The following is a 26430-nucleotide window of genomic DNA, read 5'->3' on the forward strand; positions in this document are numbered from 1 at the left end:
TTACTGGTAACAAAATAACCCTCTAATAACCCAACTAATGAAACCATCCAATGGGCAAAAAACAAGCCTTCTTGCTGAGATTGACCAACAGAATCAGTTGATGGAGGCCTGGATTAGTAGTTTCCTTGACTTGACATTTGGAATATTTACAGCTGTGTATACTTTTGTTGAAAAGGCAACATGCCCCCTGACCATTTTGATTCTTTATTTTGTTTCAAGATGTATCTCAAATAAATGTAGGTCCATATTTTTACATAAAAATAGTGAACAGGCTCCAAGTAAAAACAAATGTGGTTGGGCGTGGGCTTTATTTGCAGTTGCAGAAGCATAAGATACCATCATGTGGTGTTCTAGTAGAAATTATGTGAAAGGAGCAATGTAGCCCCTGGATAACTGCATAAATGCAACCACTGTGAGCCCAGTTAATGACTTGCTGTAAGGTTCCACTGGGTGCAGCCAAGCCTTCGCCTGCGCGCAGGCGCAGGGGTGTGCAGGGTTCTGTACATTCTCTGTGCCTTTGCGTGTGTGTGCACGACCGTTTATGTGGACCCGCGCCGCGACAAGACGTGCGCATGCAATGTTTGACGCTCAGCGTCATCACACTGTGCCCTAACGTTGGTGCCAAAATAGTCCCTTTAAATAGGCGTCTGAGGAAACAAACAGTGCTTGGTTATTTCCTAGCTTGTGATTCCCACTTGTGATTTGGCTTGCTTTGATATTCTGATTTTCTGTGTTTGACCTCAGCCTGTTCCTGACTTCGTTGACTTCTGCCTGCCTACCGACCTCTGCCTGCTTCCGAATACGCCTGTCTTCAGCTGCTATCTGGTTACCTTCCCATTGTTCTTTTGTTTGGCTGCTGGGGGGAAAAATGGAGGGGGGGTGATATCACTCCAACTTGCAGTACAGCAGTAAAGAGTGATTGAAGTTTATCCGAGAACAAGTCACATGACTTGGGGCAGCTGGGAAATTGATAATATGTCTAGCCCCATGTCAGATTTTAAAAATTGAATATAAAAAAATCTGTTTGCTCTTTTGAGAAATGGATTTCAGTGCAGATTTCTGCTGGAGCAGCACTATTAACTAATTCATTTTGAAACAATTTTTTTTCCCATGACAGTATCCCTTTAACGTACAAAGATTGAACATTGTTGAAAGACCCATTATCCAGCAAACTCCAGGTCCCAAGGATTCTGTATAACAGGTCCCATACCTGTATAAAGTATGAATGGGCAGGATGTCCACTTTTGGAACATCTTCAGTCATCTTGATAAGGCAGGAGACCAAAAAAGGCAACTGGCTGGCTGGATTAGATGTTTCTCTGTATCTTACGATCATTGAATGTTGCTGGGGTTTCCTGGAGATTTATTCCTACCTTGAGATTGTGCTTTTCCCATTCCCTCACTGGGATACCTTGGCAATGAAATCTTCCCATTCTTTATTGCACTAAACATGTCACGTGTACACCTCAATTATTTCCAACTCTACTTTCCCACCTGGGGTGACAAAAAGCTTATTTTTAGATTAAAGACCAAACAATAACCATATGTGTTTTATATGATAAAGGACAAAACATTGACTTAATTAGCCCGTTGACCATCTTACTACATTACTTTATAAAATAACAGAAAACCAGGTAGTGAATACTCAACCGAAATACACTTCCAAATGGGAGAAAGAATTAAGGACTACATATACCAATGAACACTGCAAACCCTGTTTCTTTCTTACCCATAAATTCTCTATAGCTTTAAGTTTCAAGAAACCAATTTTAAAATTATATTTGGATGGTACAGATGTCCTGAGATCTTGAGATACTTCAAAAAAATATATCATGTCCCATCTGCCTTATGTAATGAGGAAATAGGATCTATGTTACACATCTGGTGGAATTGTAAAAAACTGAAATTGTTCTGGGATAAGGTGTTTTGGGTAATTAATATACTGTCTGATATGACCATAACGAAGGGTTCAGGTATTGGTTTACTATCAATATTAACAGGTCCGAAGCTAAAATATTAAAATTCACTAATAGGATATTGCCTGGGAGCAGCAAGGACAGTAAAACCCTGGCATTGGAAATCTCTAATCCTACCAACCTTTGCTTAATGGGTATCCAAAATGGGGAACATTATGTAAATGGGAGAATTGATATTTTTCCTACATGATAAACAAACAGTATGGGGTTACTTCCTGAATTTGTTTTGCATTGATAGGTTGACATTCCCCTTTAAAGGAGTCAGATGGCAAGCCTTGCCAAAGTCCAGGATCAGCTTGCAGTTTCGTTTCTCAGAGACAAAGGTGTGGCTTTGCTTTACTAATGGATCCATGCGAGGATTGTCTCTCTTACTTCCATTGAAATCTTTGGTGGGAAACAGCAGACCGGAGTAAGTTTGAGGACGCTTTGTCTTTACTGTATGATAATTGTTCTCCTTTTTGCTTTCCCCGGTATAACGTTACACAATTTCTTTCGTTCTAGCCGTCTCAGGGCTGCAACTGTCAGAAATTGCCCCACACAACTTCCTGTTTATGTTCATATATAAAATAATGATAATATCATCACTCAAAAATGTAGCAGCAGTGCCATAACTACCATACAGCAGACCCCTGTGGGGCCCCCTGGAGCTGAGAGTTCAGGTTATTGGCAGTACTGGTGGCTCTGAATGTTTTTCTGGAGGGACCCACTATGTGGCAGTTTGCATTTTCAAGCATTTTTCTATATTTCTTAAAAGCTCTAAAAATTCAAGATTTATTAAGTGTAAAAACTAAACCAAAAAAAAAATCGAATAGAAAAATGTCCTATAGAAGTCAATGGGAGCTGCGCTGATCCTATGGGACCATTTTTAATTGATTCAGACTTTTAGAGGTTTTTTGGAACATTCGTGATTTTAGAGAAAGTGAGTTTAGCTGTGGTTTAAAAAAACCTCTAAAACCACTAAAATGTGACCTTTAATAAATGGGCCTCCACAATAGAGGTATTTGTCCCTGAGTATTTCTATTCTGCGGCTTGATTGTCCAAGCTTGTATTTCTCTCTCTCTCTCCACCATGTTTTTCCACCTTGTACTTCCCCCTGCACATAGAATAATTGCTGCAAGTACTTGCACTCCAAAATGAAGCATAGAAGCCTGACCTTCATGAATACAGTGCTGCCTGCTGTATTCATAAGGGGTATGAGGGCAAGGCATATACCCTACCCATTCTATAACTTAAAGGGATACTGTCATGGGAAAAAAAATTCTCAAAAGAGCAAACAGATTTTTTTATATTCAATTTTGAAATCTGACATGGGGCTAGACATATTGTCACTTTTCCAGCTGCCCCAAGTCATGTGACTTGTGCTCTGATAAACTTCAATCACTCTTTACTGCTGTACTGCAAGTTGGAGTGATATCACCCCGCTCCCGTTTCCCCCCCCAGCAGCCAAACAAAAGAACAATGGGAAGGTAACCAGATAACAGCTCCCTAACACAAGATAACAGCTGCCTGGTAGATCTAAGAACAACACTCAATAGTAAAAACCCATGTCCCACTGAGACACATTCAGTTACATTGAGAAGGAAAAACAGCAGCCTGCCAGAAAGCATTTCTTTCCTAAAGTGCAGGCACAAGTCACATGACTTGGGGCAGCTGGGAAATTGACAAAATGTCTAGCCCCATGTCAGATTTCAAAATTGAATATAAAAAAATCTGTTTATTCTTTTGAGAAATGGATTTCAGTGCAGAATTCTGCTGGAGCAGCACTATTAACTGATTCATTTTGGAAAAAAAAATTTTTTCCCCATGACAGTATCCCTTTTACGGAAAATGACCCTTTAAGATGTTTTATTAAAAAACGTCAAAACATGTCCTTACCTTTAAACACTACACATTACAATAAAGGTTAAGATGATGTACAATGAAGCAATAGAATTCTTAATGAATCAGATGAAAGTTGAGCATAGGACTGGCCAGATATGGGATGACTTTGACGTAGTTGTTCAGCTTAAATATATTGCAAGATATGGACAAACAATCCCTGTTTTGTTTAAAGGGTAAGGCATTTTTATTAGTTTAATGCACAAAGGGCATTATGTAATAAAAGGGACTATAATTGCCCGGGTGCAGTAACCCATAGCAGCCAATCAACAGATAGCATTTACTGGTCACCTGTTTAAAAGCAAACACCCTATTGGTTACTATGGGATACTGCTGCTGGGCAAACCTAGTACATTTTAATTACATATGGGGGCATATTTATCAAAGGTCGAGTTTTTTTGACCTCGAAACTCGAACAGCATCTTATTTCAGAAAAACTCGAATGTCTAAAACTCGAAAGAATATTACCGATCCAAAAACCCGAATCAAATTTGAATCTAAGTAGAAGGAACTTGAAATGTGTTTTTCCCCGAAAAAACTTGAATGTCAGGATGGCTATTAACATCTTCAAATGGATCACTGGACCTCTGCCATTGACTCCTACATGAACTCGGCAGGTTTTAGATGGCGTACTATCGAATTGCAGTTGTTTCCTGGGTCGAAGTATGATAAATCTCGAATTCGAGTTTGAATTATTCCCAACTTGAATTTGTGAGTTTTCGTATTTACCATTTGAACCATAATATGTCTTCGTTCTTATAATAGGTGACTGCACCCCACTTTATCATTTTAAAGGCCACTAATGCTCAACATTTAAATGTTGTATATGTCTTGTAATAGAACCCAGGAAAAGGTGTTTAAAGGAAAACATGAACTACAATACGTAGGTTTCTTCTCTACAAGTTTTAGGTTAAATAGTTGTTTACCTGTTTAGTTAGACTTTAACATGGACATTAATTAAAGGGGATATTCATCTTTAAATTAACGTTTAGTATGATGTAAAAAGTGATATTCTGAGGTTTTCCTTTTTTTATTTGTTTGTATTCAGTTTCAGCAGCATGGTCGCTAGAGTCCAAATTCCCCTAGCAACCATGCCCTGATTAAAATAAGAGACTGGAATATGAATTGGAGATGATCTAAATAGAAAGATGAGTAATAGAAAGTAGCAATAACAATACATTTGAAGCCTTATAGAGCATTTGTTTTAGATCGGGTCAGCGACCACCATTTAAAAGCTGGAAACAGTCAGAAGAAGAATGCAGATAAGACAAAAACTATAAAAAATGAAAAATGACTTAAAATTAGCCATTCTATAACACACTAAAAGTTAACTTAAAGGTAAACCACCCCAATACAGCTTAGATATCTCTGGTAGAAGTTTTGGCTCCCTAGCAGTGAGACGAAGGAAGGTCTGATAACCCTTGCCCATTTGGACCTTCAGGCTGGGGAGTTGGAGATGAGGGGACCCATCAAGCCTTGCTGTAAGGGAGGGTCTGAAGCCCTGGCAGAGCAAGGGGGTTGAGGATTACTAGAGCTAATGGAAGGCGCATTGTGTTGGCAACCTTTTGCACTTCACCAGGACCCTCTTTCCTGGTGCCCCAATATGTTGTGCAAACTGAAGAACAGAAACAGGTGCAACCCTCTATCAATCACATTTGTAAATGTGCAGGGTAGGGCACAAAAGCTCAGGAATAGCAGTAAGGCAGGTCCAAATAAGTTCCAAAAGTCTGTTATCTTGTTCTGTAAGGGCCCATGTGACTTTACTCTTGTTGCACTGCTGGTGTCATGCTATACAATATCATCCATTCCCTTAGTAAGGCCATTATGACTATGCCCGGTGTGTGTGTTACTTACTGCTTCTTTGTTTGCTAATACAGTATATCTCTCTACACAATATGTCTCTCTACACATCTTAACATAGTTGCACATTTACAGAATGAAATAAGTCCATTGTCTCTAGGGATATCATGCAACAGGAGGAACCAGCAAGCTTCCAGAAGTTGGAGGAGGAACTTTTATGTTCCGTGTGCTGCAGTGAGCTTAATGACCCAGTCTCCATCGCCTGTGGGCACACCTTCTGCAGAGAGTGCATCACAAATTACTGGGACACCTCACAACAAATGAGGTGCCTCTGCCCTGAGTGCAGGAAGGTTTGTCCCAAAGATCAGCTGATTCCTGTCCACAGACTCAGAAATCTGGTTGCAAGGGTCCAACTTGAGGCTAAAGAAGAGAAAGCCAAGAAGGTAAGGCATTCAGACATGGCTTTGGATTTTATGAACTGGTCTAGATAACACAGTGACCATTGTGGGCTCTCCAGCTATTGCTAAACTATAAACCAACTTCATGAATTCATTGGCCGTCAATAGAATGTTCTAGTCTTGGAGCAGCTGGAGTGCCACAGGTTGAAGGCCAAGTCTTGGAATGTTATAGGGGTTCACAAAGAAATTGTCCATTCATTTTTAGAAGTCGATGATTGTGGTGTCAGACATGGTGTTAACAGGAGCGGTGGATGATTTAAGGGATTATTTTTTCCCATCTGTTTTCCCCCATCATTTAAGGAGAGCCCCGTCTGTGCCATTCAGTTAGTACGCACAGATGAATTTGGTCACCTCCAGGTAGATGAAGCCGCCATACACAGATGCTTCATGAACAGCAATATCATGGATTATCCCGTGTGCCTAATATGCGTGATCGGAGAGAAACAACAGAGTAAATCATCGCTTATAAACTGTATCCTGAGGACTTTGTCCTGCCAGGTAATTTACTCCATTGCCTTAATCACGGACTTGTATTGACTACCTTGTACATTGAGAGAAATATATAAGCTTGAGTCCCAGGAAGATTAGGTATCCCCAAAGTCCAGCAAATCTTAGGCTCTCCTCTGCCTGATCAAAATTCTTTTCTTTAAAACCGGATTGCTGTGTTCCTCCAGAAACAAAGTTTCACGAGGACGGGGAAAACAGAAAAGATTATATAGTGTAGTATCTCATTGTGAAAGTATCTCACCCTTTGTAAGTTAAAGGGATCCTGTCATCGGAAAACATGTTTTTTTCAAAACACATCAGTTAATAGTGCTACTCCAGCAGAATTCTGCACTGAAATCCATTTCTCAAAAGAGCAAACAGATTTTTTTATATTCCATTTTGAAACCTGACATGGGGCTAGACATTTTTTCAATTTCCCAGCTGCCCCCGGTCATGTGACTTGTGCCTGCACTTTAGGAGAGAAATGCTTTCTGGCAGGCTGCTGTTTTTCCTTCTCAATGTAACTGAATGTGTCTCAGTGGGACCTGGATTTTACTATTGAGTGTTGTTCTTAGATCTACCAGGCAGCTGTTATCTTGTGTTAAGCTGGCCATAGACGCAAAGATCTGATCGTACGAATCGAGGATTCGTACGATATTCAGACCGTGTGTGGAGAGTCCTGACATTTTTCGTCCGGCGGAGATCGGTCGTTTGGTCGATCGGACAGGTTAGAAAATTTCTGTCGGCTGCCGATAATATCTCTGCGTGTATTGCCGATCGTACGATTTTCAGTGGGAGACTGTCACCAGCTTTGGTTGGACATAGATATCGTACGATTGCTGTCAGGGGCAGAATCTGTTCTTTAACTAATCTGACTGGTAAGACTTTGATCTGAATGGTTAGTGGTGGGTCGGGAGATTGGAAAGTCCGATCGTACGATGATTCGTACAATCGGATCTTTGCATCTATGGCCAGCTTTAGGGAGCCGTTATCTGGTTACCTTCCCATTGTTCTTTTGTTTGGCTGCTGGGGGGGGAAAGGGAGGGGGTGATATCACTCCAACTTGCAGTACAGCAGTAAAGAGTGATTGAAGTTTATCAGAGCACAAGTCACATGACTTGGGGCAGCTGGGAAATTGACAATATGTCTAGCCCAATGACAGATTTCAAAATTGAATATAAAAAAACCTGTTTGCTCTTTTGAGAAATGGATTTCAGTGCAGAATTCTGCTGGACCAGCACTATTAACTGATTCATTTTGAAAAAAATGTTTTTTTCCCATGACAGTATCCCTTTAAGTGCCTTAATTATTTAACACCTTGTGAAAAAACACTCCACACCTCTCAATTAACCTCTGGCATGCACGTGTTATCTATACGTGTTGCCTATTTATAGTGTGGTGACATTTAACACCTACTCCAATTGTCCAAAGTCCCCAAATGCAAAACTTCTTTAGACACGTAACTTGTGAATGGGTTAAATGGAAAATAGCAGCAAAGCTCTGAATTCCTAATGTCTCCAGTGGTATAGAATACTCACAAGACGTGAGTTGAAATAGGCATAAACAAATGTGAGCTCATTTCCGTACTTGAACTCCTCCTTCGTTACTTGGGTGAAGAGAAAAACAGCGTGTGCAGAAACGCCTAAAAACTTTTTAATATATAAATAATAAAACACACTCACAAACGAGTTCTTGATAAATCGCATAAAAAGTTTCAGTGTAAGTCCCCAATGTCGCTATGGCTCCTCGGCGTCCTTTTTTATGCGATTTATCAAGAACTCATTTGTGAGTGTGTTTTATTATTTATTTATGAAAAAGTTTTTTGTTTTTTTTAAGGGTGAGATACTTATTGGGGCCCATTTACTTAGTTCGAGTGAAGGAATAGAGGAAAAAAAGTTCGAATTTCGAATGGTTGAATATGGCTACTTCGACCATCGAATGGGTTACTTCGACTACGACCTTCGAATTGAACGATACGAACTAAAAATCATTCAACTATTCGACCATTCGATAGTCGAAGTACTGTCTCTTTAAAAAATTCTTCGACCCCCTAGTTCGCCACCTAAAACCTACCGAGGCCAATATTAGCCTATGGGGAAGGTCCCCATAGGCTTCCTAACAATTTCCTGATCGAAGGAATATCCTTCGATCGATGGATTAAAATCCTTAGAATCGTTCAAACGATTATTCCTTAGATCGTTCGATCGTAGGAATAGAGGTAAATCCTTCGACTTCAATATTCAAAGTCGAAGGATTTTACTTCGACAGTCGAATATCGAGCGTTAATTAACCCTCGATATTCGACCCTAGGTAAATGTGCCCCTTACACTGAGATACTACACTATATAATCGTTTCTGTTTTCCCCGATCTCGTGAAACTTTGTTTCTGGAGGAACACAGCAATCCGGTTTTAAAGAAAAGTACTTTGTAGATTGGAATCGCTTAGGAAGAGATTGTTGACTTCTAATTTAGTGAAACTTACCTGAAGAGAAGGGACAAACAGCAGAGTAGACTTGATTTATTATTATTATTATTAATTATTATTATTAATAATAATAAACATTGGGTTGTGTAAATGATGACAAATATCAGTATGTGTATAACATAAACTCTGATTATGTAGTCTATGTAGCAAATAATTGTAGAAAATAATTGGATATTGGATAACATTCTCTTTCAATTTAAATAAAGAATATATCTTCCCTTTATTTGGTTTAGAATTACTGACATCATTGGTCCTGTAACACATTTTATTTTTTAATTAAGGAGAAGGGTCAGCTAATAAACCCGGGGTCACACAATGAGCCAATTAGTAGGTTTGAATGGAGAGCTGGAATAACCAGTATGGCCAAGGGGATCTGGATCTGGAGCAAGCCCTTCATTCTAGATCATTGTGGAGAAAAGGTGAGAATAACATCAATTATAATTGCCCCAGCTTTGATCCTGGTCATATAAAGGCACAAGGCTGCAGGCTGAGTTATACAGGGAACTCTGAGTATCACTCATGTATTATAAGGGATAATGTACCCCCTACTGTAAATGATAAGGATATTAGAAGTCACTGAGGGATTGTTCTGTGACCATATAAAGGCACAGGGCTGCAGGCTGAGTTATACAGGGAACTCTGAGTATCACTCATGTATTATAAGGGATAATGTACCCCCTACTGTAAATGATAAGGATATTAGAAGTCACTGAGGGGTTGTTCTGTGACCATATAAAGGCACAAGGCTGCAGGCTGAGTTATACAGGGAACTCTGAGTATCACTCATGTATTATAAGGGATAATGTACCCCCTACTGTAAATGATAAGGATATTAGAAGTCACTGAGGGGTTGTTCTGTGACCATATAAAGGCACAAGGCTACAGGCTGAGTTATACAGGGAACTCCGAGTATCACTCATGTATTATAAGGGATAATGTACCCCCTACTGTAAATGATAAGGATATTAGAAGTCACTGAGGGGTTGTTCTGTGACCATATAAAGGCACACGGCTGCAGGCTGAGTTATACAGGGAACTGAGTATCACTCATGTATTATAAGGGATAATGTACCCCCTACTGTAAATGATAAGGATATTAGAAGTCACTGAGGGGTTCTGTGACCATATAAAGACACAAGGCTGCAGGCTGAGTTATACAGGGAACTCTGAGTATCCCTCATGTATTATAAGGGATAATGTACCCCCTACTGTAAATGATAAGGATATTAGAAGTCACTGAGGGGTTGTTCTGTGACCATATAAAGGCACAAGGCTGCAGGCTGAGTTATACAGGGAACTCTGAGTATCACTCATGTATTATAAGGGATAATGTACCCCCTACTGTAAATGATAAGGATATTAGAAGTCACTGAGGGGTTGTTCTGTGACCATATAAAGGCACAAGGCTGCAGGCTGAGTTATACAGGGAACTCTGAGTATCACTCATGTATTATAAGGGATAATGTACCCCCTAATGTAAATGATAAGGATATTAGTCACTGACTAATTCCATGAAGGCATAAAGGCTGCAGGCCGAGTGCTTATATACAGGTCTTGGAACTCCAAGTTGACTTCTAATATCCTCATATTTTACAACAGGGGGTACATAATTTGTTACAATACAGACGTTTCAGTGAGTCATGTGACACATTATATTACTAAGCTCCAATTATAAATGATGACATCACTACGCTTTTTATAAGGATATATTTTACCAGATACTAATGGCTTGTCTATGTTATAAAACATTATTGTCACAAACTGAGTGGCTCCTGAGGATAGTTTTCATTATTCTCCCACTAGGAGGCTGATCATAGCTAATTGCTGATTGACTGATATTTGTCACTGTGCTCACACAAATGTATGTGTTATTGTTAATGCTATGACCATGAGTTGTATTCTTTTCACAGATGGCAGTGTTTGTCCTGGACACAGAAGACTCACTGGAATTTGAGTCATTGGGTGACACTGGGATAAGGCTCTCTGCTATATCAGCAGCACTTAGCTCATATCGGGTAAGTCATAGGAGTAACTCTATGTTATATGTATGTGGTATTTGACTATTTGTCTAGTGCAGTGGTCCCCAACCAGTAGCTCGTGAGTAACATGTTGCTCTCCAACCCCTTGGATGTTGCTCCCAGTGGCCTCAAAGCAGGTGCTTATTTTTGAATTCTAGACTTTTGGTTGTATAAAAACCAGGTGCACTGTCAAACAGAGCCTCAATGTAGGTTGACAATCCACATAGGGGCTACCAAATGGCCAATCACAGCCATTATTTGGCACCCAAGAACATTTTTCATGCTTGTGTTGCTCCCCAACTCCTTTTTCTTCTGAATGTTGCTCACGGGTTCAAAAGGTTGGGGATCCCTACTCTAGTGTATCGTAGATAAAAGGCATCTTGCATGTGCCCATGTTATGCTGAGCTGACCAAGTGTAGGAAATGACCCAATGTACAAAATAGGGGTGTTGAAGCACTCTAAAGGCTAAGTAATAGTATATTTAAATATAATGGAAGTGCTAGTTTTATTGCACATTCCCTAGTCCCCTGTCTCAAAAGTAAGTTTACAAAATAGGGATTTTTAGTTACAAAGTTATGATCATAGAGTTGAAAAGCCACCATACCACGTCAAGGTAAAACCCATATGGTGGTCCCTAACTTGTTTGCCTTTCGGCCATAGTATAAAAAGTCTTACTGCATAGTAGCATTATCTGTAATCAGTGTCTGTTGAACCTTGGTTTCAGTGTAAAGGATCTATCCTCCCCCGCCAGTATGTGGCTTTTAAGGGAGAGGAATTGTCCAAACCAACGCCCATTTTTAAAAGTATAGGGCCCCATTAGTCAACTTTATGATCATAACTTTGTAACTAAAAACCCCTGTTTTATAAACTTTTGAGACAGGGGACTAGGCAATGTGCATTAAAACTAGCACTTCCATTATACTTAAATATACTATTACTTAGCCTTTAGAGTGCTTCCACACCTCCTATTTTGTACATTAGGAAATGACCCACAAACATCTCACAGCAACACAAAACTTGCCTGATGTTCAAACAGAAAGCCAATTACGTAGATGGAAAGAGACCGGTCTAATAAAGAGAAAATCTTGGGGTTTAAGCAGAGGCCAGGTCAGACAGGTCCAAGGTCAAGGCAGGCAGAACAAGTCAGGCTGAAGATCAGGAAGGGTAATTGTCTGGTTCATACAAGGTCTTAAATGGACAAGCAATCCAGAGAAGTATCCCAGACTACTCAATAGACAAGCACTAACCAACAGGCTTGGTGTCTTTAAGTAAGTCATGGGTGGAAGGGGTCATTACATACACAATGTCATTATGAGGCATGATTAGGTGGGTAGGAAGGCCAAGGTGAGCACATTCATACTGCGGAAAACAAACAGGGTTCTGGTAAGGTTTCCTACAGCTTTACGGAGTTCATCACCTATACCTCTTGGGTAATTAAAGGAGAAGGAAAGCTACGGAGGCATTTTATTGCCAATAGATTAGCTGCAATAGTGCAAGCTAGAATGCTATATTTATTCTGTAGAATGTTTTACCATACCTGAGTAAAAAGCTCTAGAAACTCTCGATTTGTTTAGAATAGGAGCTGCAGTATTAACATGGTGTGACATCACTTCCTGCCTGAGTCTCTCCCTGCTCTGGGCTCAGATTACAGTAGAGAAGGGGGTGGGGGGGTGGGAAGAGGAGCAAACTGAGCATGCTCTTGCCCAGGGCAATGAGGTTTAAACTGAAAACAGGAAGTTGGTACAGAAGCCCATGAGTACACAATAGAAGGAAAGAAATGTGCTGTTTCTTTTGACAGGGGACTCAAAGCAGCATTACTTTGGGGGTTTACTGGTATATTTAGATGGACCTTTCTGATAAGGCTTACTAAGTTTTAACCTTTCCTTCTCCTTTAAAGGAAGACATATGTATATTAAACTCTTATAGACATCATACTATTCTGTGCTTATTGCTCTCCTGATGATATTTTACAGATCTTTATTGTTGACTCAGTACTAAAAACAACAGTATTGGATTATTTTGAGGTAAGAATATGCTGAAATGCTTTCGACATGAAATGGGGGTGGGTGGGAAAGATTTTGAATTTGGCCATTTGCTGTTTTTTTTCCCCAAATGTAGTTGCTGCTTGTGTGTTTGCTTCGGCATTATTCTCCAGTGCTCCAGTTCCAAGCAGCTCAAAGCATGTCCCACTCAAAAAATGTAAATCTACATATGTCAGCCAGGTAAAGGAGTCAGGGGATGAATATGTTTGTAGCCAGTGTTGATAATGTAGATAAACTCTTTTATAACACTCATATCTGATCCCCAAGTTAAGAGAAGTCATTCCGGATACAGCTTGGAAGCATCGGGCCAGAGGCTCTTAAAGCAATTCGGTAGGTTTTAGGTGGCGAAGTAGGCAGTCAAAGTATTTTTAAAAGAGACAGTACTTCGACTATTGAATGGGCGAATAGTCGCAGCGTTTTTGCGCTCAATCTATTCGAATCATTCTACTCAGGCGAATTTACGCCAATTCGATAGTCGAGGAGCACAAAAAACATCGAAATTCGAGCTTTTTTCCTTCTATTCCTTCACTCGAACTTAGTGAATGGGCCCCTAAGCTTAACTTCAAGGGTTTTTTTTTTAATTTAGGAGCACATTTACTAAGCTCGAGTGAAGGATTCGAATGAAAAAAACTTAAAATTTCAAAGTTTTTTTTGACTACTTCGACCATCAAATTGACTACTTCGACCTTCCACTACGACTTAGACTTCAAATCGAACGATTCGGACTAAAAATCGTTCGACTATTCGACTATTCGATAGTAGAAGTACTGTCTCTTTAAAATAAACTTTTAGTTGAATTAGAACGGTTTCTAGGGTTGAGGTGCGATAAATCTTACATTCAAATTCAAGTTGGTGGTATAAAATTTGAATTTGACCAAAAATTTTAAAACCATTCGAACCTTTGTAAATCTGCCCCTAAATGGAATTCTTTTACAAAGTAAGTATAGAATTGTAAATGATTATTTTGTCAGTTGGAACAGCATGAAGGGGAGGGCTTACAAAAAGTGTAGTCTTTGTGATTATTATTATTATTGTTGTTATTACCATATTACAATAGTGTATTTTGTAGTATCTGAGACGTTTATATATTGGCAAGTTCTTCATTTCATTTATCAATATCCGAATTTTTCTGATGTTTTAAATAAAAAAAGACCAACCCAACTAGAATACAAGATTTACCCTTATTTATGATTAAAAAGTCACTGAAAAATTGGATCTGGAAAAAACTTTTTCGGATTGAACCACAGGTTTTTTGCATTTGGACTTTAATAAATACAGGTAACCCCCTAATTGTATAAGTGACTTTATAACTGAACCCATCCAACCAGGTGTTCATCTCTATCCCAAGAAATAATTATAGCTAGTCTGTGACTTTTCTGAAAAATTTCCTGATAAAGGTGTTTGAAGTTCTAATTGAATTTGAATATCACAATCTTCTGGGAAACAGTGGATGCTGGTCAATTTGCCCCCCACCCAATTTTAAAATGTGCAGCCAATTACTCATGAGTGAGCTCTCAGCTAAAACATCGAGTATCAGAAATAGTAAAAGACATTACAAAAAAATCTGAACGCAAATCATTGAAAAAATCCACTTGAATTTCAGAGAATTTTAAATTGAACCGACTATTCATCTTGAAGCTATTGAGAAACATTCCAGCTACAGTTGTGTAGTTTCTGTTTACAGATGTATTTCCATGTTGCGAAATGTGTTGGAACATCCTTTGAGCTCGAACCCTTACAGGTAAGTCATAAAATGTAATATGAGTCAGTCCACTGTAAACACAATAACAAAACAAAAACAAAAGACTACTGAATTCTTCAAATAAATCCCTCCATTTGGGTCACTGATATGTGAGGCTATTAACCAACTTTATCTGTATTTTCTTTCTCTAGAAGCATTTATTTTAGACCAAGCCTTTCAATGATCTTCGGAAAAACCCCTGCACCATTGTTTTTATTCCAATAATTATACTGTTTTATATTACAGCACCTGGATATCCTTAGGCCAAGCAGAAAAGATGTAAAGGTTTGCGGAAAAGAAGACTTGTGGAGTTACATTATTCATGAGACTAAGGTATGGAGTTACATTCAACTCCTTGATCTTCTGTTCCTTTACTAGCTTGACGTCAAGAACGGTATTTACAATGAGAATGCTTTTAACCTCACTCGTAGGGGCAGATTTATCAAGGGTCGAAGTGAAATCGATGGAATTTTCTAAGTTAAAAAATTCCAAATTCTAAGTAATTTTTGGATACTTCGACCATGGAATAGGCTACTATGACTTCGACTTAGATTCAAAGTAAAATTGTTCAACTATTCGACAATTCGATAATCGAAGTACCGTCTCTTTAAAAAAACTTCGCCAACTTAAACCTGCCGAAGTGCTATGTTAGCCTATGGGGGCCTTCCAGAGCATATTTCTATGTTTTTTGTATCTAGAAGGAAAATCATACGATTGTATGATAAAATAGCTTGAATCGTACGATATGAAGTAAGATCTTACGATGCAAAAAATTCTACGAATTCGACTTCGAATTTTGTAATATTCAATTAGATGGTCGAATTTCGAAGTATTTTCCACTTCGAAATTCGACCCTTGATAAATCTGCCCCTTCAACGTTCTTTTTGGGATTTCTTTTAATCTTGGTTGAACCTTTTCATTTAGACTTGCAGATAAATCTGTAGAAATAAGTCAAATCAATCGGACTTGCTGTGTCTTTTCTTGAAGACGTTTCACCAGTCATCCAACTGACTTTGTCAATTCAGAATAACTTGTAAAAAAGATCAGGCATATTTTCATGAATAATTAAATGATGCTAGAACCTGAGGAATGTCACTATGTAAAAACTGAAAAACCAAGTCTGAATAGAGGTGGGGGGTACGACATCTATTGTCTGCCACATACAATGCTGTTTTGGCCCCTCTCCCTGGAAGGTTTAACAACACCTCAAAGCTCCAATCATGCTGATACAATCAACACCCAACTTCATGACATCATTGTGGATTATGATAAACAGATTATGCTGATTGGAGTAACGTTCCAGGGTATTTATTCAAGAAAGATCTTATTTACAAGTCATTCTGAATTGAGAAAGCCAGTTGGATGACACAGCAAGTCCCGTTGATTTGACTTATTTCTACAGATATACCATGACCTGGATGAGAATCTTTACAAACATAAATGTGTTTAAATCTGTAGGAAGCAGATATTGAGTGCAAAAAGTGTGTAAAGTAGAGTGTTTTTTACCCATAAAGTGGATCACCGTACCAGAGGCCTCCCCTTCAGACTAGAAGAAAAGAAGTTTCATTTAGAGGAACAGAGTAGGGGGTTCATCACAGTCAGGACAGTGAGGTTGGGGAATGCACTGCCGGGTGATGTTGTGATGCTGATTCAGTTAATGACTATAAGAGGGACTTGGATGATTTTTTGGACAGACATAATATCAAAGGCTATTGTGATACGAAGCTCTATAGTTAGTATAGATATGGGTATATAGAATTTAATTAAAAGTAGGGAGGGGTGTATGTATGGATGCTGGGTTTTCATTTGGAGGGGTTGAACTTGATGGACTTTGTCTTTTTTCAACCCAATTTAACTATGTAACTAACTATGTATGTTTTTTGGGACTACAGTACTACTGCTTACCTCCAAAGGATTTCACCATTCAAGAGAAAGAAATGCAGATGACTAATGTCAAGCGAGGAGTATTCTAAAGGGAGGTTTAAAATGCTTTAGCTCTAAGGGAACACTTCCAGAAAGTAGACAAGGTTGCACCATTGTTGCTCAAAAACTTTGTATACATTTCCTTAAAAATAAATAAATCAATACAATAAATAAATACAAGCATATTTTATAAGTAAAAAAATGAATGAAACATAAATCTTCAACTCTTACCTTATCAACCTTTCTGTTTTGCAGTATAATCCGTCTTTGTATAAATTGGTTTTGGAGACCCTGAAAGAGCCATTAGCAGACTGCTCATATCTGCCCCACAAAGGGAGACGGAGGAAATTGTCAGGTAACAACAAACTCTTGAAACTGTTCCTTTCTTATTTCCATAAACCACAATCAACTCAATTACTACTTTAAATCATTATTTCTCCCCATCTCTATAGTAAATATGGAGGATGATTTCAAGCATCTCTTTGAAATCTACATATTCAACCTGGTGAGAGACATTCATCTCCACATCAAAATGGATAATAAAGGAGAAAAAGTGACTTGTGGTCAACTGGCTGGGATAGTAAAGGTCTGTATCATTACATGTGGCTCTTTCAATTCGTCAAATGTAACCATTGTCAACCTATGAATTTAGGTGATAAATTACAGTAAGGCGGCTCCTGCAATGCCGCCCCCCTCACCAACTTACGTGTCGGGAGGGGAGGCAGAAACACTATTGCGGAGAGCGCAATTGCGCTCTCTCGCAATAGTACAGCCGAATTTCCGGTTCAAAAACCGGAAAGTTGGCTCTTAAAGGTACAGGAGCGGCTTTTTGCCGCCCCTGGAATCCTTTCAGGCGCTGCCGCCTGAGGCGAGCGGCTCAGCTTGCCTCATTGGCGGCGCGCCCCTGGTAAGTCATAGTACTACAGTGTAGCACTGGGGACTGGTGGATTTTGGACTTCCTGTGTTTGTATTTCTTCTCAAACTTAAACTAAAGATTAATGATTCAAAGGAGGTGATTAATGATTCAAAGGGGGTTATTTATCAAAATCAGATTTTTTTAAATAAAAAAGTCTGACCAAAATAGAATCCACAATGTAACCTTATTTATTATAAAAAAAAAAGCACAATTTAATCGAAAATCCAAATCATATGATTTTGTTTTTCCCAAATCATATGGTTTTTTTGGGCCTTTTCCCAAAAGCCAGCATTTTTCAGATTTACGGGCCGACTCCAGAGCAGACTAAAGAAACTTCCAAATAAGATAGGGACCTCTTCCATTGACTTATATACAACCTTGGTAGGTTTGAGATGCCGGATTTTCAGGTTATGACTTTTTCCGTCCTCAGCGTATAATAAACATTTTGAGGTTTTTTTCCACTAAAAATTTGGATTTTACGAGTTTTTGACATTCTGACTTTAATAAAAAAACAAACAAAAAACAAAGTGTGGTCTGCATGACTTGCTAAGCATACAAGTGCTCCGATATCCTGATTGTACCCAGTGGCAGGTACAGAAGACATGGGTTTCTAAACTGGCACAAATTCCCAGAATACCCAACAAGATGGCAGCACCAAGCCACCACAGAAACAACACGATTCTGCCTCTCCACCTGCATTTCATATCCAAGCAGTGTAACTGTTACTCATAACACATTTCTGATACAACATATGCGCATTATCATTCAGAATAGAATAGGTAAACATGGATCTCTCCCTCCTGAGGGCAGATCTTCAGACACTACAAGAGAGGACAGTCTATCTTCTGGTATTCACACATTGCCTGGCTCTCTATCTGTAACTTAGCTACAACCATACAAGTGGATACTGTTTCTCAACCATTTGATCTCACCCTAGAAATAGTCTACCTAATTATTATGGGAATGGAGAACTGCCTAGTTCTTCAAATAGGAAGGGAAATAGTTACACCCCTCTTGTTTCCATCTTTCAACATGCTTTCAGTATACAACACCAACCAGCAAACACTAGTGATGGGCGAATTTGCGCCGTTTCGCCGAAAAATTCGCGAACTTCGCGAAACGGCCAAAAATTCGCGAAATCGCGCCGGCGTCCGTTTTTTCGAAAAAAAAAATTTGACACCGGCGATTTTTTGACGCCGGCGAATTTTCGCGGGCGTTTCGCGAATTTATTCTCTGGCGGCGAATCGCGCAAATTCGCCGCAAATTCGCGCCTGCCGAATAAATTCGCCCATCACTAGCAAACACTGCTTTAAAATTATTATGAATATATAATTGACAACATTCAGGAGAAATGCTTGATATCATCTCGTGGGGTGTCAAGGGCATGAACTCTTTTAGCAAGCCCTCATTTTTGACTTTGTGAAAAAGCATACTACTAGCATACTACTACTGCAAGAGACAGATCTAGTGGCTCAGAGGCTGTTGTCACTTAAACTACCTTCACATGACAGAGGAAACATATATTAATTAGAAAGAACCTGTCCTATGGGCTAATCACCCTGTCCTTGGATCAGTACATTAGATTTCTTATTATTTTATGCATCATTGCTAACTAACCCATGGCTGACGTCCCACCATCTTGTTTAGCAGTGATTCTTGATCATTTGATAGTCATGTTAGCTAAAAATCCAACTACAACTATTTGCATATTTGGAAATGTTCAGTGTCGGACTGGGCCGGCGGGACACCGGGAAAAACCCCGATGGGCCTCGGGCTCTTGTGGGCCCCGCCGGCCCAGACCGCTACTTAGTGGGGCGGCGCGACCCCACTTTTTTTGGGGTCGCGGTAGAATAGAATGGCTGCGCATGCGCACAAAGGTAGCATGCGCACTAGCCCTCTGCAGCACTCCGGAGCGGCAGCGGCGGCTGGAGGGGGGCCCTGGGGCAGTAGCCCGGTGGGCCCCATGCCTCCCAGTCCGACCCTGGTTAAGTCCACCGTATACTCGATAACTCGACCTTAATGTCACTCCTCCCACAGTGATAAAACCCCCTGGTGGCCTGAAGCTATGCAGCACACAGAACTTTGGTGATGGAAAAATCTAAATGCAACACGTGCTGCTCCTCCACCTATGACTCGAACAGACTTTGTGCTAGCCAAAATTGCACAATACAGTATCTCGCCTATAGTACATCAGGCCATGAAACCTTAGTAATTTAACTTCCAGCAGTAATCCTTCAGACCTTGGATATCAAGCCCACTTTGGCTTTCCAATGATACCAATGATAGAGGCTGTTACTAAATCTGTGAAAATAACAAATAAAAAAACAACAAATACAAAAAGTACAGGTATTGGATCCCTTATCCGGAAAGCCGATATCCAGAAAGCTCCGAATTACGGAATGGCCGTCTCCCATAGACTCCATTTTATCCAAATAATCCAAATTTTTTAAAATGGTTTCCTTTTTCTCTGTAATAATAAAACAGAAGCTTGTACTTGATCCTGAATAAGATATAATTAATCCTTATTAGAAGCAAAACCAGCCTATGGGTTTATTTAGGGGCCGATTCACTAAGGGTCGAATATCGAGGGTTAATTAACCCTCGATATTCGACTGGGAATTATAATCCTTCGACTTCGAATATCGACGTCGAAGGATTTAGCGCAGATAGTGTGATCGAAGGATTATTCCTTCGATCGAACGATTAAATCCTTCGAATCGTTCGATTTGAAGGATTTTAATCCAACGATCGAAGGAATATCCTTCGATCAAAAAAATTTAGGAAAGCCTATGGGGACCTTCCCCATAGGCTAACATTGAGTTCGGTAGCTTTTAGATGGCGAACTAGGGGGTCGAAGTTTTTTCTTAAAGAGACAGTACTTTGACTATCGAATAGTCGAAAAGTCGAACGATTTTTAGTTTGAATCCTTCGATTCGAAGTCGTAGTCATAGTCGAAGGTCGAAGTAGCCCATTCGATGGTCGAAGTAGCCCAGAAAACACTTCGAAATTCGAAGTTTTTTTACTTCGAATCCTTCACTCGAAGTTAGTGAATCGGCCCCTTGATGTTTAAATGAATTTCTAGTAGACTTAAGGCATGAAGACCCAAATTACGGAAAGATCCGTTATCCAGAAAACCCCAGGTCCCGAGCATTCTGGATAACAGGTCCCATACCTGAATTGTAGAAGTGATACCTATATTGGCTAACAATAAAAAATGTTTTCAGGCAAAATACAAATGAGAGCTAGAAAGGCACAGCATATACAGTATACTGTTAGATCAGTGAAAGGGATTCATGGGCAATAAATTAGGAAGTTACAGAGAGATAGAGATCAATTGTAGAGATAATACAATAAATTAGGGTGGGTTGTAAATAGTCCAGGAGTCTGGATTCAGTCAGATCACATAGTGAGACATGAAACCTGACCCTAAATTAAGGCCCTGTCTTAATGTGTTAAATAACTCCATACATTTGAATTCATAAATCTTCCTTTCCTGTTCAGTTTTAAAGTTCCCTTTTAGAATTAAGACCTGCATGTCCTGAAGACTGTGATTTTGACTGCAGAAGTGTTGCCCCACTGGTGTATCACATGATTTGCTGTTGGTTTTATGTCTGTGATGGTTCATCCTTGTGCGCAATTTTTGTCCTGTTTCACCAATGTATCTGCCTCCTGTAGAGCACCCAGTACATGTAATCATATATACCACATTGGATGAAGCACACGACTAGTGGTCCAGAATGGTGAAGACTTTTTGTGTATTCAGAATTGCAACTTTGCACGGGATGTATTTGCAGGTTTCACATCTGTTGCTGTTGCAGGAAATGTCGCTGCTTTAGTTGTTTTAGGAAGAGACGTCTGACAATCATTTCCCTCAGATTAGGTGATTGTCTATAAGACAAGAGGGGAAGTTCTGGGAATATTTGTTTTAGTCGGTATCTGTATGGAGCTTGGGTTGCAGGTCTTTGGCTATTTTTCTAATAATGTTCAGTTGTGGGTTGTAGGTAAGTACAATAGGTACCCTGGTGTTTTCTGTCTTTTCTTTGTAATCCAAGAGTGTGTCTCTGGGTATTTGAGTTGCTCTGTGGATTTGATCATCAATAACCTGCGGATGGGATCCCTGATTAACAAAAGCTTTCTGTAAGGAATGGAGATGTTTATTTCTGTCATCAAGGTTTTAGCAAATTCAGTTGTATCTCAGAGCCTGGCTAAACACAATTGATTTTTTTATGTGATGAAGATGAAAACTGTCCCACATGAGATATGTGGCCTGTTGGTTTTTGGGATAAGGATGTTTGTATGGTTCCATTTTTGATGTAGATGGTTGTATCCAGGAATTTGATGTGTGAGTAAGAGTGGTTAAGAATAAGGTTGATGTTGGGGTGGAATTGGTTAAATCTTTGGTAGAATGCCATTAGTTCTTTTTCTGATGCTGTCCACATGATAAGTATGTCATCTATTCTATACTGTAAATAGGTTAAGGGCCTGGTGTTGCTGGAAGCCAGGAAATTGTCCTCTAACTGGGCCATAAACAGATTGACATACTGAGGTGCCATTTTGCTTCCCCATAGCACTTCCCATCAGTTGGAGGTATATGGCATCCCCTAATGAGAAGTAGTTGTGTTTCAGTATAAATCTGATCAATTGTAGAGTTGGGACTGTGGGCAGATTTTTTTCTAGGAAGTTCTGGCAGGCTGCAATACCGTCTTCATGTGGGATGTTGGTATACAGAGACAGATATGCCCTCAGTTAATGTTCCAATACCTATTGGATGGGTCACCCTGAGTTTCCGTCCTTATGTATTTTGGGTAACATGTAAAAGGTACCAATTCTGGGGTTCACTCGTATCAAGTCCATTAAGTGTGTTTGCGGGGTAGAAAGACCATTGATATCTGTTTTAATTCCTTCTTATATTTATGAGTTGGGTCCTCAGTCTTTTACAACATGTGGGGGCACATTTACCTAGGGTTAAATATCGAGGGTTAATTACCGCAATTAGTTAGATCGAATGATCGAACGAAAATTGTTCGATCGAACTATTAAATCCTTCGAATCGAACGATTCAAAGGATTTTAATCCATCGATCGAACGATTCGAACGATTTTAATCGATCGATCGAACGATTCGAACGATTTTAATCCATCGATCGAACGATTTTAATCCATCGATCGAACGATTTTAATCCATCGATCGAATGATTTTAATCCATCGATCGATTTTAATCCATTGATCGAACAATTTTTCTACAACCAAAAAAAGCTTAAGCCTATGGGAACCTTCCCCATAGGCTAACATTGCACCTCGGTAGGTTTTACTTTGCCGAAGTAGGGGGTCGAAGTTTTTTTAAAGAGACAGTACTTCGACTATCGAATGGTCGAATAGTCGAACGATTTTTAGTTCGATTCGAAGCCGTAGTCGAAGGTCGAAGTAGCCAATTCGATGGTTGAAGTAGCCAAAAAAATCATTCGAAATTCAAAGTTTTTTTTTATTTTATTCCTACACTCGAACTAAGTAAATAAGCCCCTTAGTGTTGTCTATTGTCTATTGGCTTCTTTTATGTAATCTGTGGGGTCCATTATTACCACAGCACCCCCTTTATCAGTTGGTTTAATTATTAAGTCTGTTGGTTTTCAAAGTCAGTGAAAAATTATTGAGAGCTGAATGACCTGACAGCTCATCCCCCTACAACTTGGTCAAATCACTATGAAAAGTTCCCTCACCAATGCTTTAGCAGAAGCACAATGTAACCCTCTCCTGCAGAATCTCAATACCATCAATAAATATACTCCACACAAGCTAATTACAACACGGCACAACTAAAGGCATAAATCCTGTTATTTACTATTCATTTCTTTACAGAGTGCTGTGAACGTTCTGCAGAGAACAGAGTACAGCTTTGCCTCCCCATTCCAGGTAAGTGTTATACTTTTCTAACTCCTATGTGAACATATGTAAGTGAACTTTCGAATACCACTCAAATATTTTAATGGGCAATTCAACCCTTACTCTATATTATATGGGATAGTGTGATGTCTACTAGAAATCACTGAAACAGAGAAACCATAGTGTTTTGGGTGAGAAGGGCTAAAAGGATTCCAGACATGCAATGACAGCCTTGGTAAAAAAAGAAAGTATTCCCATGCCTCACACTACACATATAGTACAGCCATAACTAAAAATGAGAGGCTTTACTGATTCAGGGACATGAATGGGCTGAGACATGCAATTACTCTTTCATGTCAGTATGGCCAGCTAGGTATCCAGAACTGCTCAACTGAAATCCAAACTTGCAGACAAACTATTTGATCTCTTTAGATCTTTTCAGTTCAAAATATTGGCTTCTAAAGGGGTAGGACTTAAAGGAGGAGTAAAGGTTAAAAGTAAGTAAGCTTTATCAGAAAAGTCTATATAAATACACCAGTAAACCCTCAATGTAAAGCTGCTCTGAGTCCTCTGTCAAAAGAAACAGCACATTTCTTTCCTTCTATTGTGTACTCATGGGCTTCTGTATCAGACTTCCTGTTTTCAGCTTAAACCTCCAGGGCAGGGCTTGAGCATGCTCAGTTTGCTCCTCTCTCCCCCTCCCTCCTCCCAACCCTGCTGTAATCTGAGCTCAGAGCTGTATGTGAGCAGGGAGAAACTCAGGCAGGAAGTGATGTCACACCAATGTTAAATGGCAGCTGCTATCCTAAACAAACAGAGACAGTGTCTAGAGCTGTTTACTCAGGCATGGTAAAGCATTCTGCAGAATAAAAATAGTGTTCTAACTTGCACTATTGTGGCTAATATGTTGGCAATAAACTGGCTTGGACCTTTCCTTCTCCTTTAAAGATGCCATTTTTAATAAAGGAGGATTTTGAACATCACCTACAGTACTGGTAATGTTCAAAATGCCTTGAGGCAGAGCCACGTGCTTGGCTATAAGAGCAGTTTGTTTTTCTGTGCTGTGAAGAGATATCTCTATGGTCTCCCACTAATAACTCACTTATACTCCTGTATATTTTCATGTTGTATATTCCTTTATCTATAAAACAATGTCATCCCTTTGTCCAGGGTTCTGACTCTTTATGAGTTCCCAATCCACTGAGCTTGTGTCAAATAAACTTTTAGCTCAAGTGATCTCCAATGTCCATGAAAATGTAGCCCTCCTATACAAAGAATCACTTGTTAATGAAGTCACTGTTCTTCTCCACATTTCTTTTTCATGCTGCTCAACCAGAACACGGCAGGTTGTTCTCAAACTTTTGTATTCTTTTTATTTTATTTTGCGCAGATGTTTTTTGCTTTTGAAAATCACAAGAACGTGTTAAAATTGAAAGAGAGATTCCACAATTTTATACACACGATGGTGAGTTAACATGTCCAAACTTATAGTTCTTGTTTCTCTTTATTGCATCCATTTTTTTCCAATGTCTTATGGACTGTAATTCATATTCCTTCTCCTGGTATATTAGTTACTTCCTCACTATGGCAGATAGTTGTGAGGAGGATGAAAGTTTCCTTAATGGAACAAAATGAATCATGCATGAGAAGCAGTGGTCATGGAAAATGCAATTCCGATGTTATTCAAAAATAAGAAGAGGCTGCTAAAGACCAGCATGCAGGTTTCTCAGTGATTAGTCCGGGAATAACCATTATAGACAGTTACCATGTCAAAAAAATCAAGGAAGTCAGAAGTCAGAGAACATATTAAAGGTCTTCTGAACATTTAAGGTAGCTTGATGTTTCTTAAAGGATAAGTAAACCTTTAAAATAAGTCAGTGTGTAAAATTGAAGAGGGGGCTATTCTAAGCACTTTTGTATTGTACATTCATTATATATTATTTTTTCATTACAAGATATTAAGGGATACATGCACTGTTAATATGAATGAGTTTTGTTCAAAAAGCACCACCTGCTGGTCATTTTACTACCATTCTGACCACCAAATAGACAAAGACATTGTCAGGCTACTCTGGTTTTCCTCTGCTTAGGAAAGATTTGAGAAAGGGTTCTTAATTTTTTCCCAAGCAGAAGAACATCAGAGCAGCCTCTTTCTTTCTCCTGACAACTTCCTTGACTACTTGCTGGTCAGACTGGTGGGAAACTGACCAGCAGGTGGCGCTGTTGTAACAAAATTCATTCATATTAACAGCACATGTATCCCTTAATATCTTGGAATTAAAAAAGAATAAATAAAGAATGTGCATTACAAAATGGGGTTTGGGGTGAGTGCTTATTTGTGCCCTGGGTACCCCTGGAACTATAGCAGGGTGACTGTTACCCCAATGTTTCTATATATCTGTAACCTTGTTATGAGCTAAGGGGGCCCAGTCTGAAGGGCAGTTAGGGGGAGATTTGGGGTGAGTGCTTATTTGTACCCTGGGTACCCCTGGAACTATAGCAGGGTGACTGTTACCCCAATGTTTCTATATATCTGTAACCTTGTTATGAGCTAAGGGGGCCCAGCCTGAAGGCAAGTTAGGGGTAGATTTGGGGTGAGTGCTTATTTGTGCCTTGGGTACCCCTGGAACTATAGCAGGGTGACTGTTACCCCAATGTTTCTATATATCTGTAACCTTGTTATGAGTTAAGGGGGCCCAGCCTGAAGGCCAGTTAGGGGGAGATTTGGGGTGAGTGTTTATTTGTGTCCTGGGTACCCCTGGAACTATAGCAGGGTGACGGTTACCCCAGTGTTGCTTTTTATCTGTAACCTTCTTTTGATCTCAGGG

At 39.5% G+C, this 26430-nt stretch overlaps 1 protein-coding gene across 1 annotated transcript in view; it reads left to right on the forward strand.

Annotated features, from left to right (window-relative positions):
* Window positions 1-2293: 2293 nt before the first annotated feature.
* Window positions 2294-26430, forward strand: part of LOC121398113 — a 43298-nt gene continuing 19161 nt past the window's right edge. Inside the window, exons 1-12 of the mRNA XM_041576699.1 lie at window positions 2294-2384; window positions 5814-6096; window positions 6412-6609; window positions 9364-9501; window positions 10993-11097; window positions 13074-13124; window positions 14827-14883; window positions 15130-15216; window positions 17062-17161; window positions 17259-17392; window positions 23579-23632; window positions 24993-25067. Of these exons, the coding sequence (XP_041432633.1) occupies window positions 2326-2384; window positions 5814-6096; window positions 6412-6609; window positions 9364-9501; window positions 10993-11097; window positions 13074-13124; window positions 14827-14883; window positions 15130-15216; window positions 17062-17161; window positions 17259-17392; window positions 23579-23632; window positions 24993-25067 (1341 nt within the window). The 5' untranslated portion in view covers window positions 2294-2325. The remainder of the gene's footprint in view (window positions 2385-5813; window positions 6097-6411; window positions 6610-9363; window positions 9502-10992; window positions 11098-13073; window positions 13125-14826; window positions 14884-15129; window positions 15217-17061; window positions 17162-17258; window positions 17393-23578; window positions 23633-24992; window positions 25068-26430) is intronic.

The sequence above is a fragment of the Xenopus laevis genome, chromosome 9_10L (genome assembly GCF_017654675.1).
Source record: "Xenopus laevis strain J_2021 chromosome 9_10L, Xenopus_laevis_v10.1, whole genome shotgun sequence".
In the NCBI taxonomy this organism is placed as follows: Eukaryota; Metazoa; Chordata; class Amphibia; order Anura; family Pipidae; genus Xenopus; species Xenopus laevis.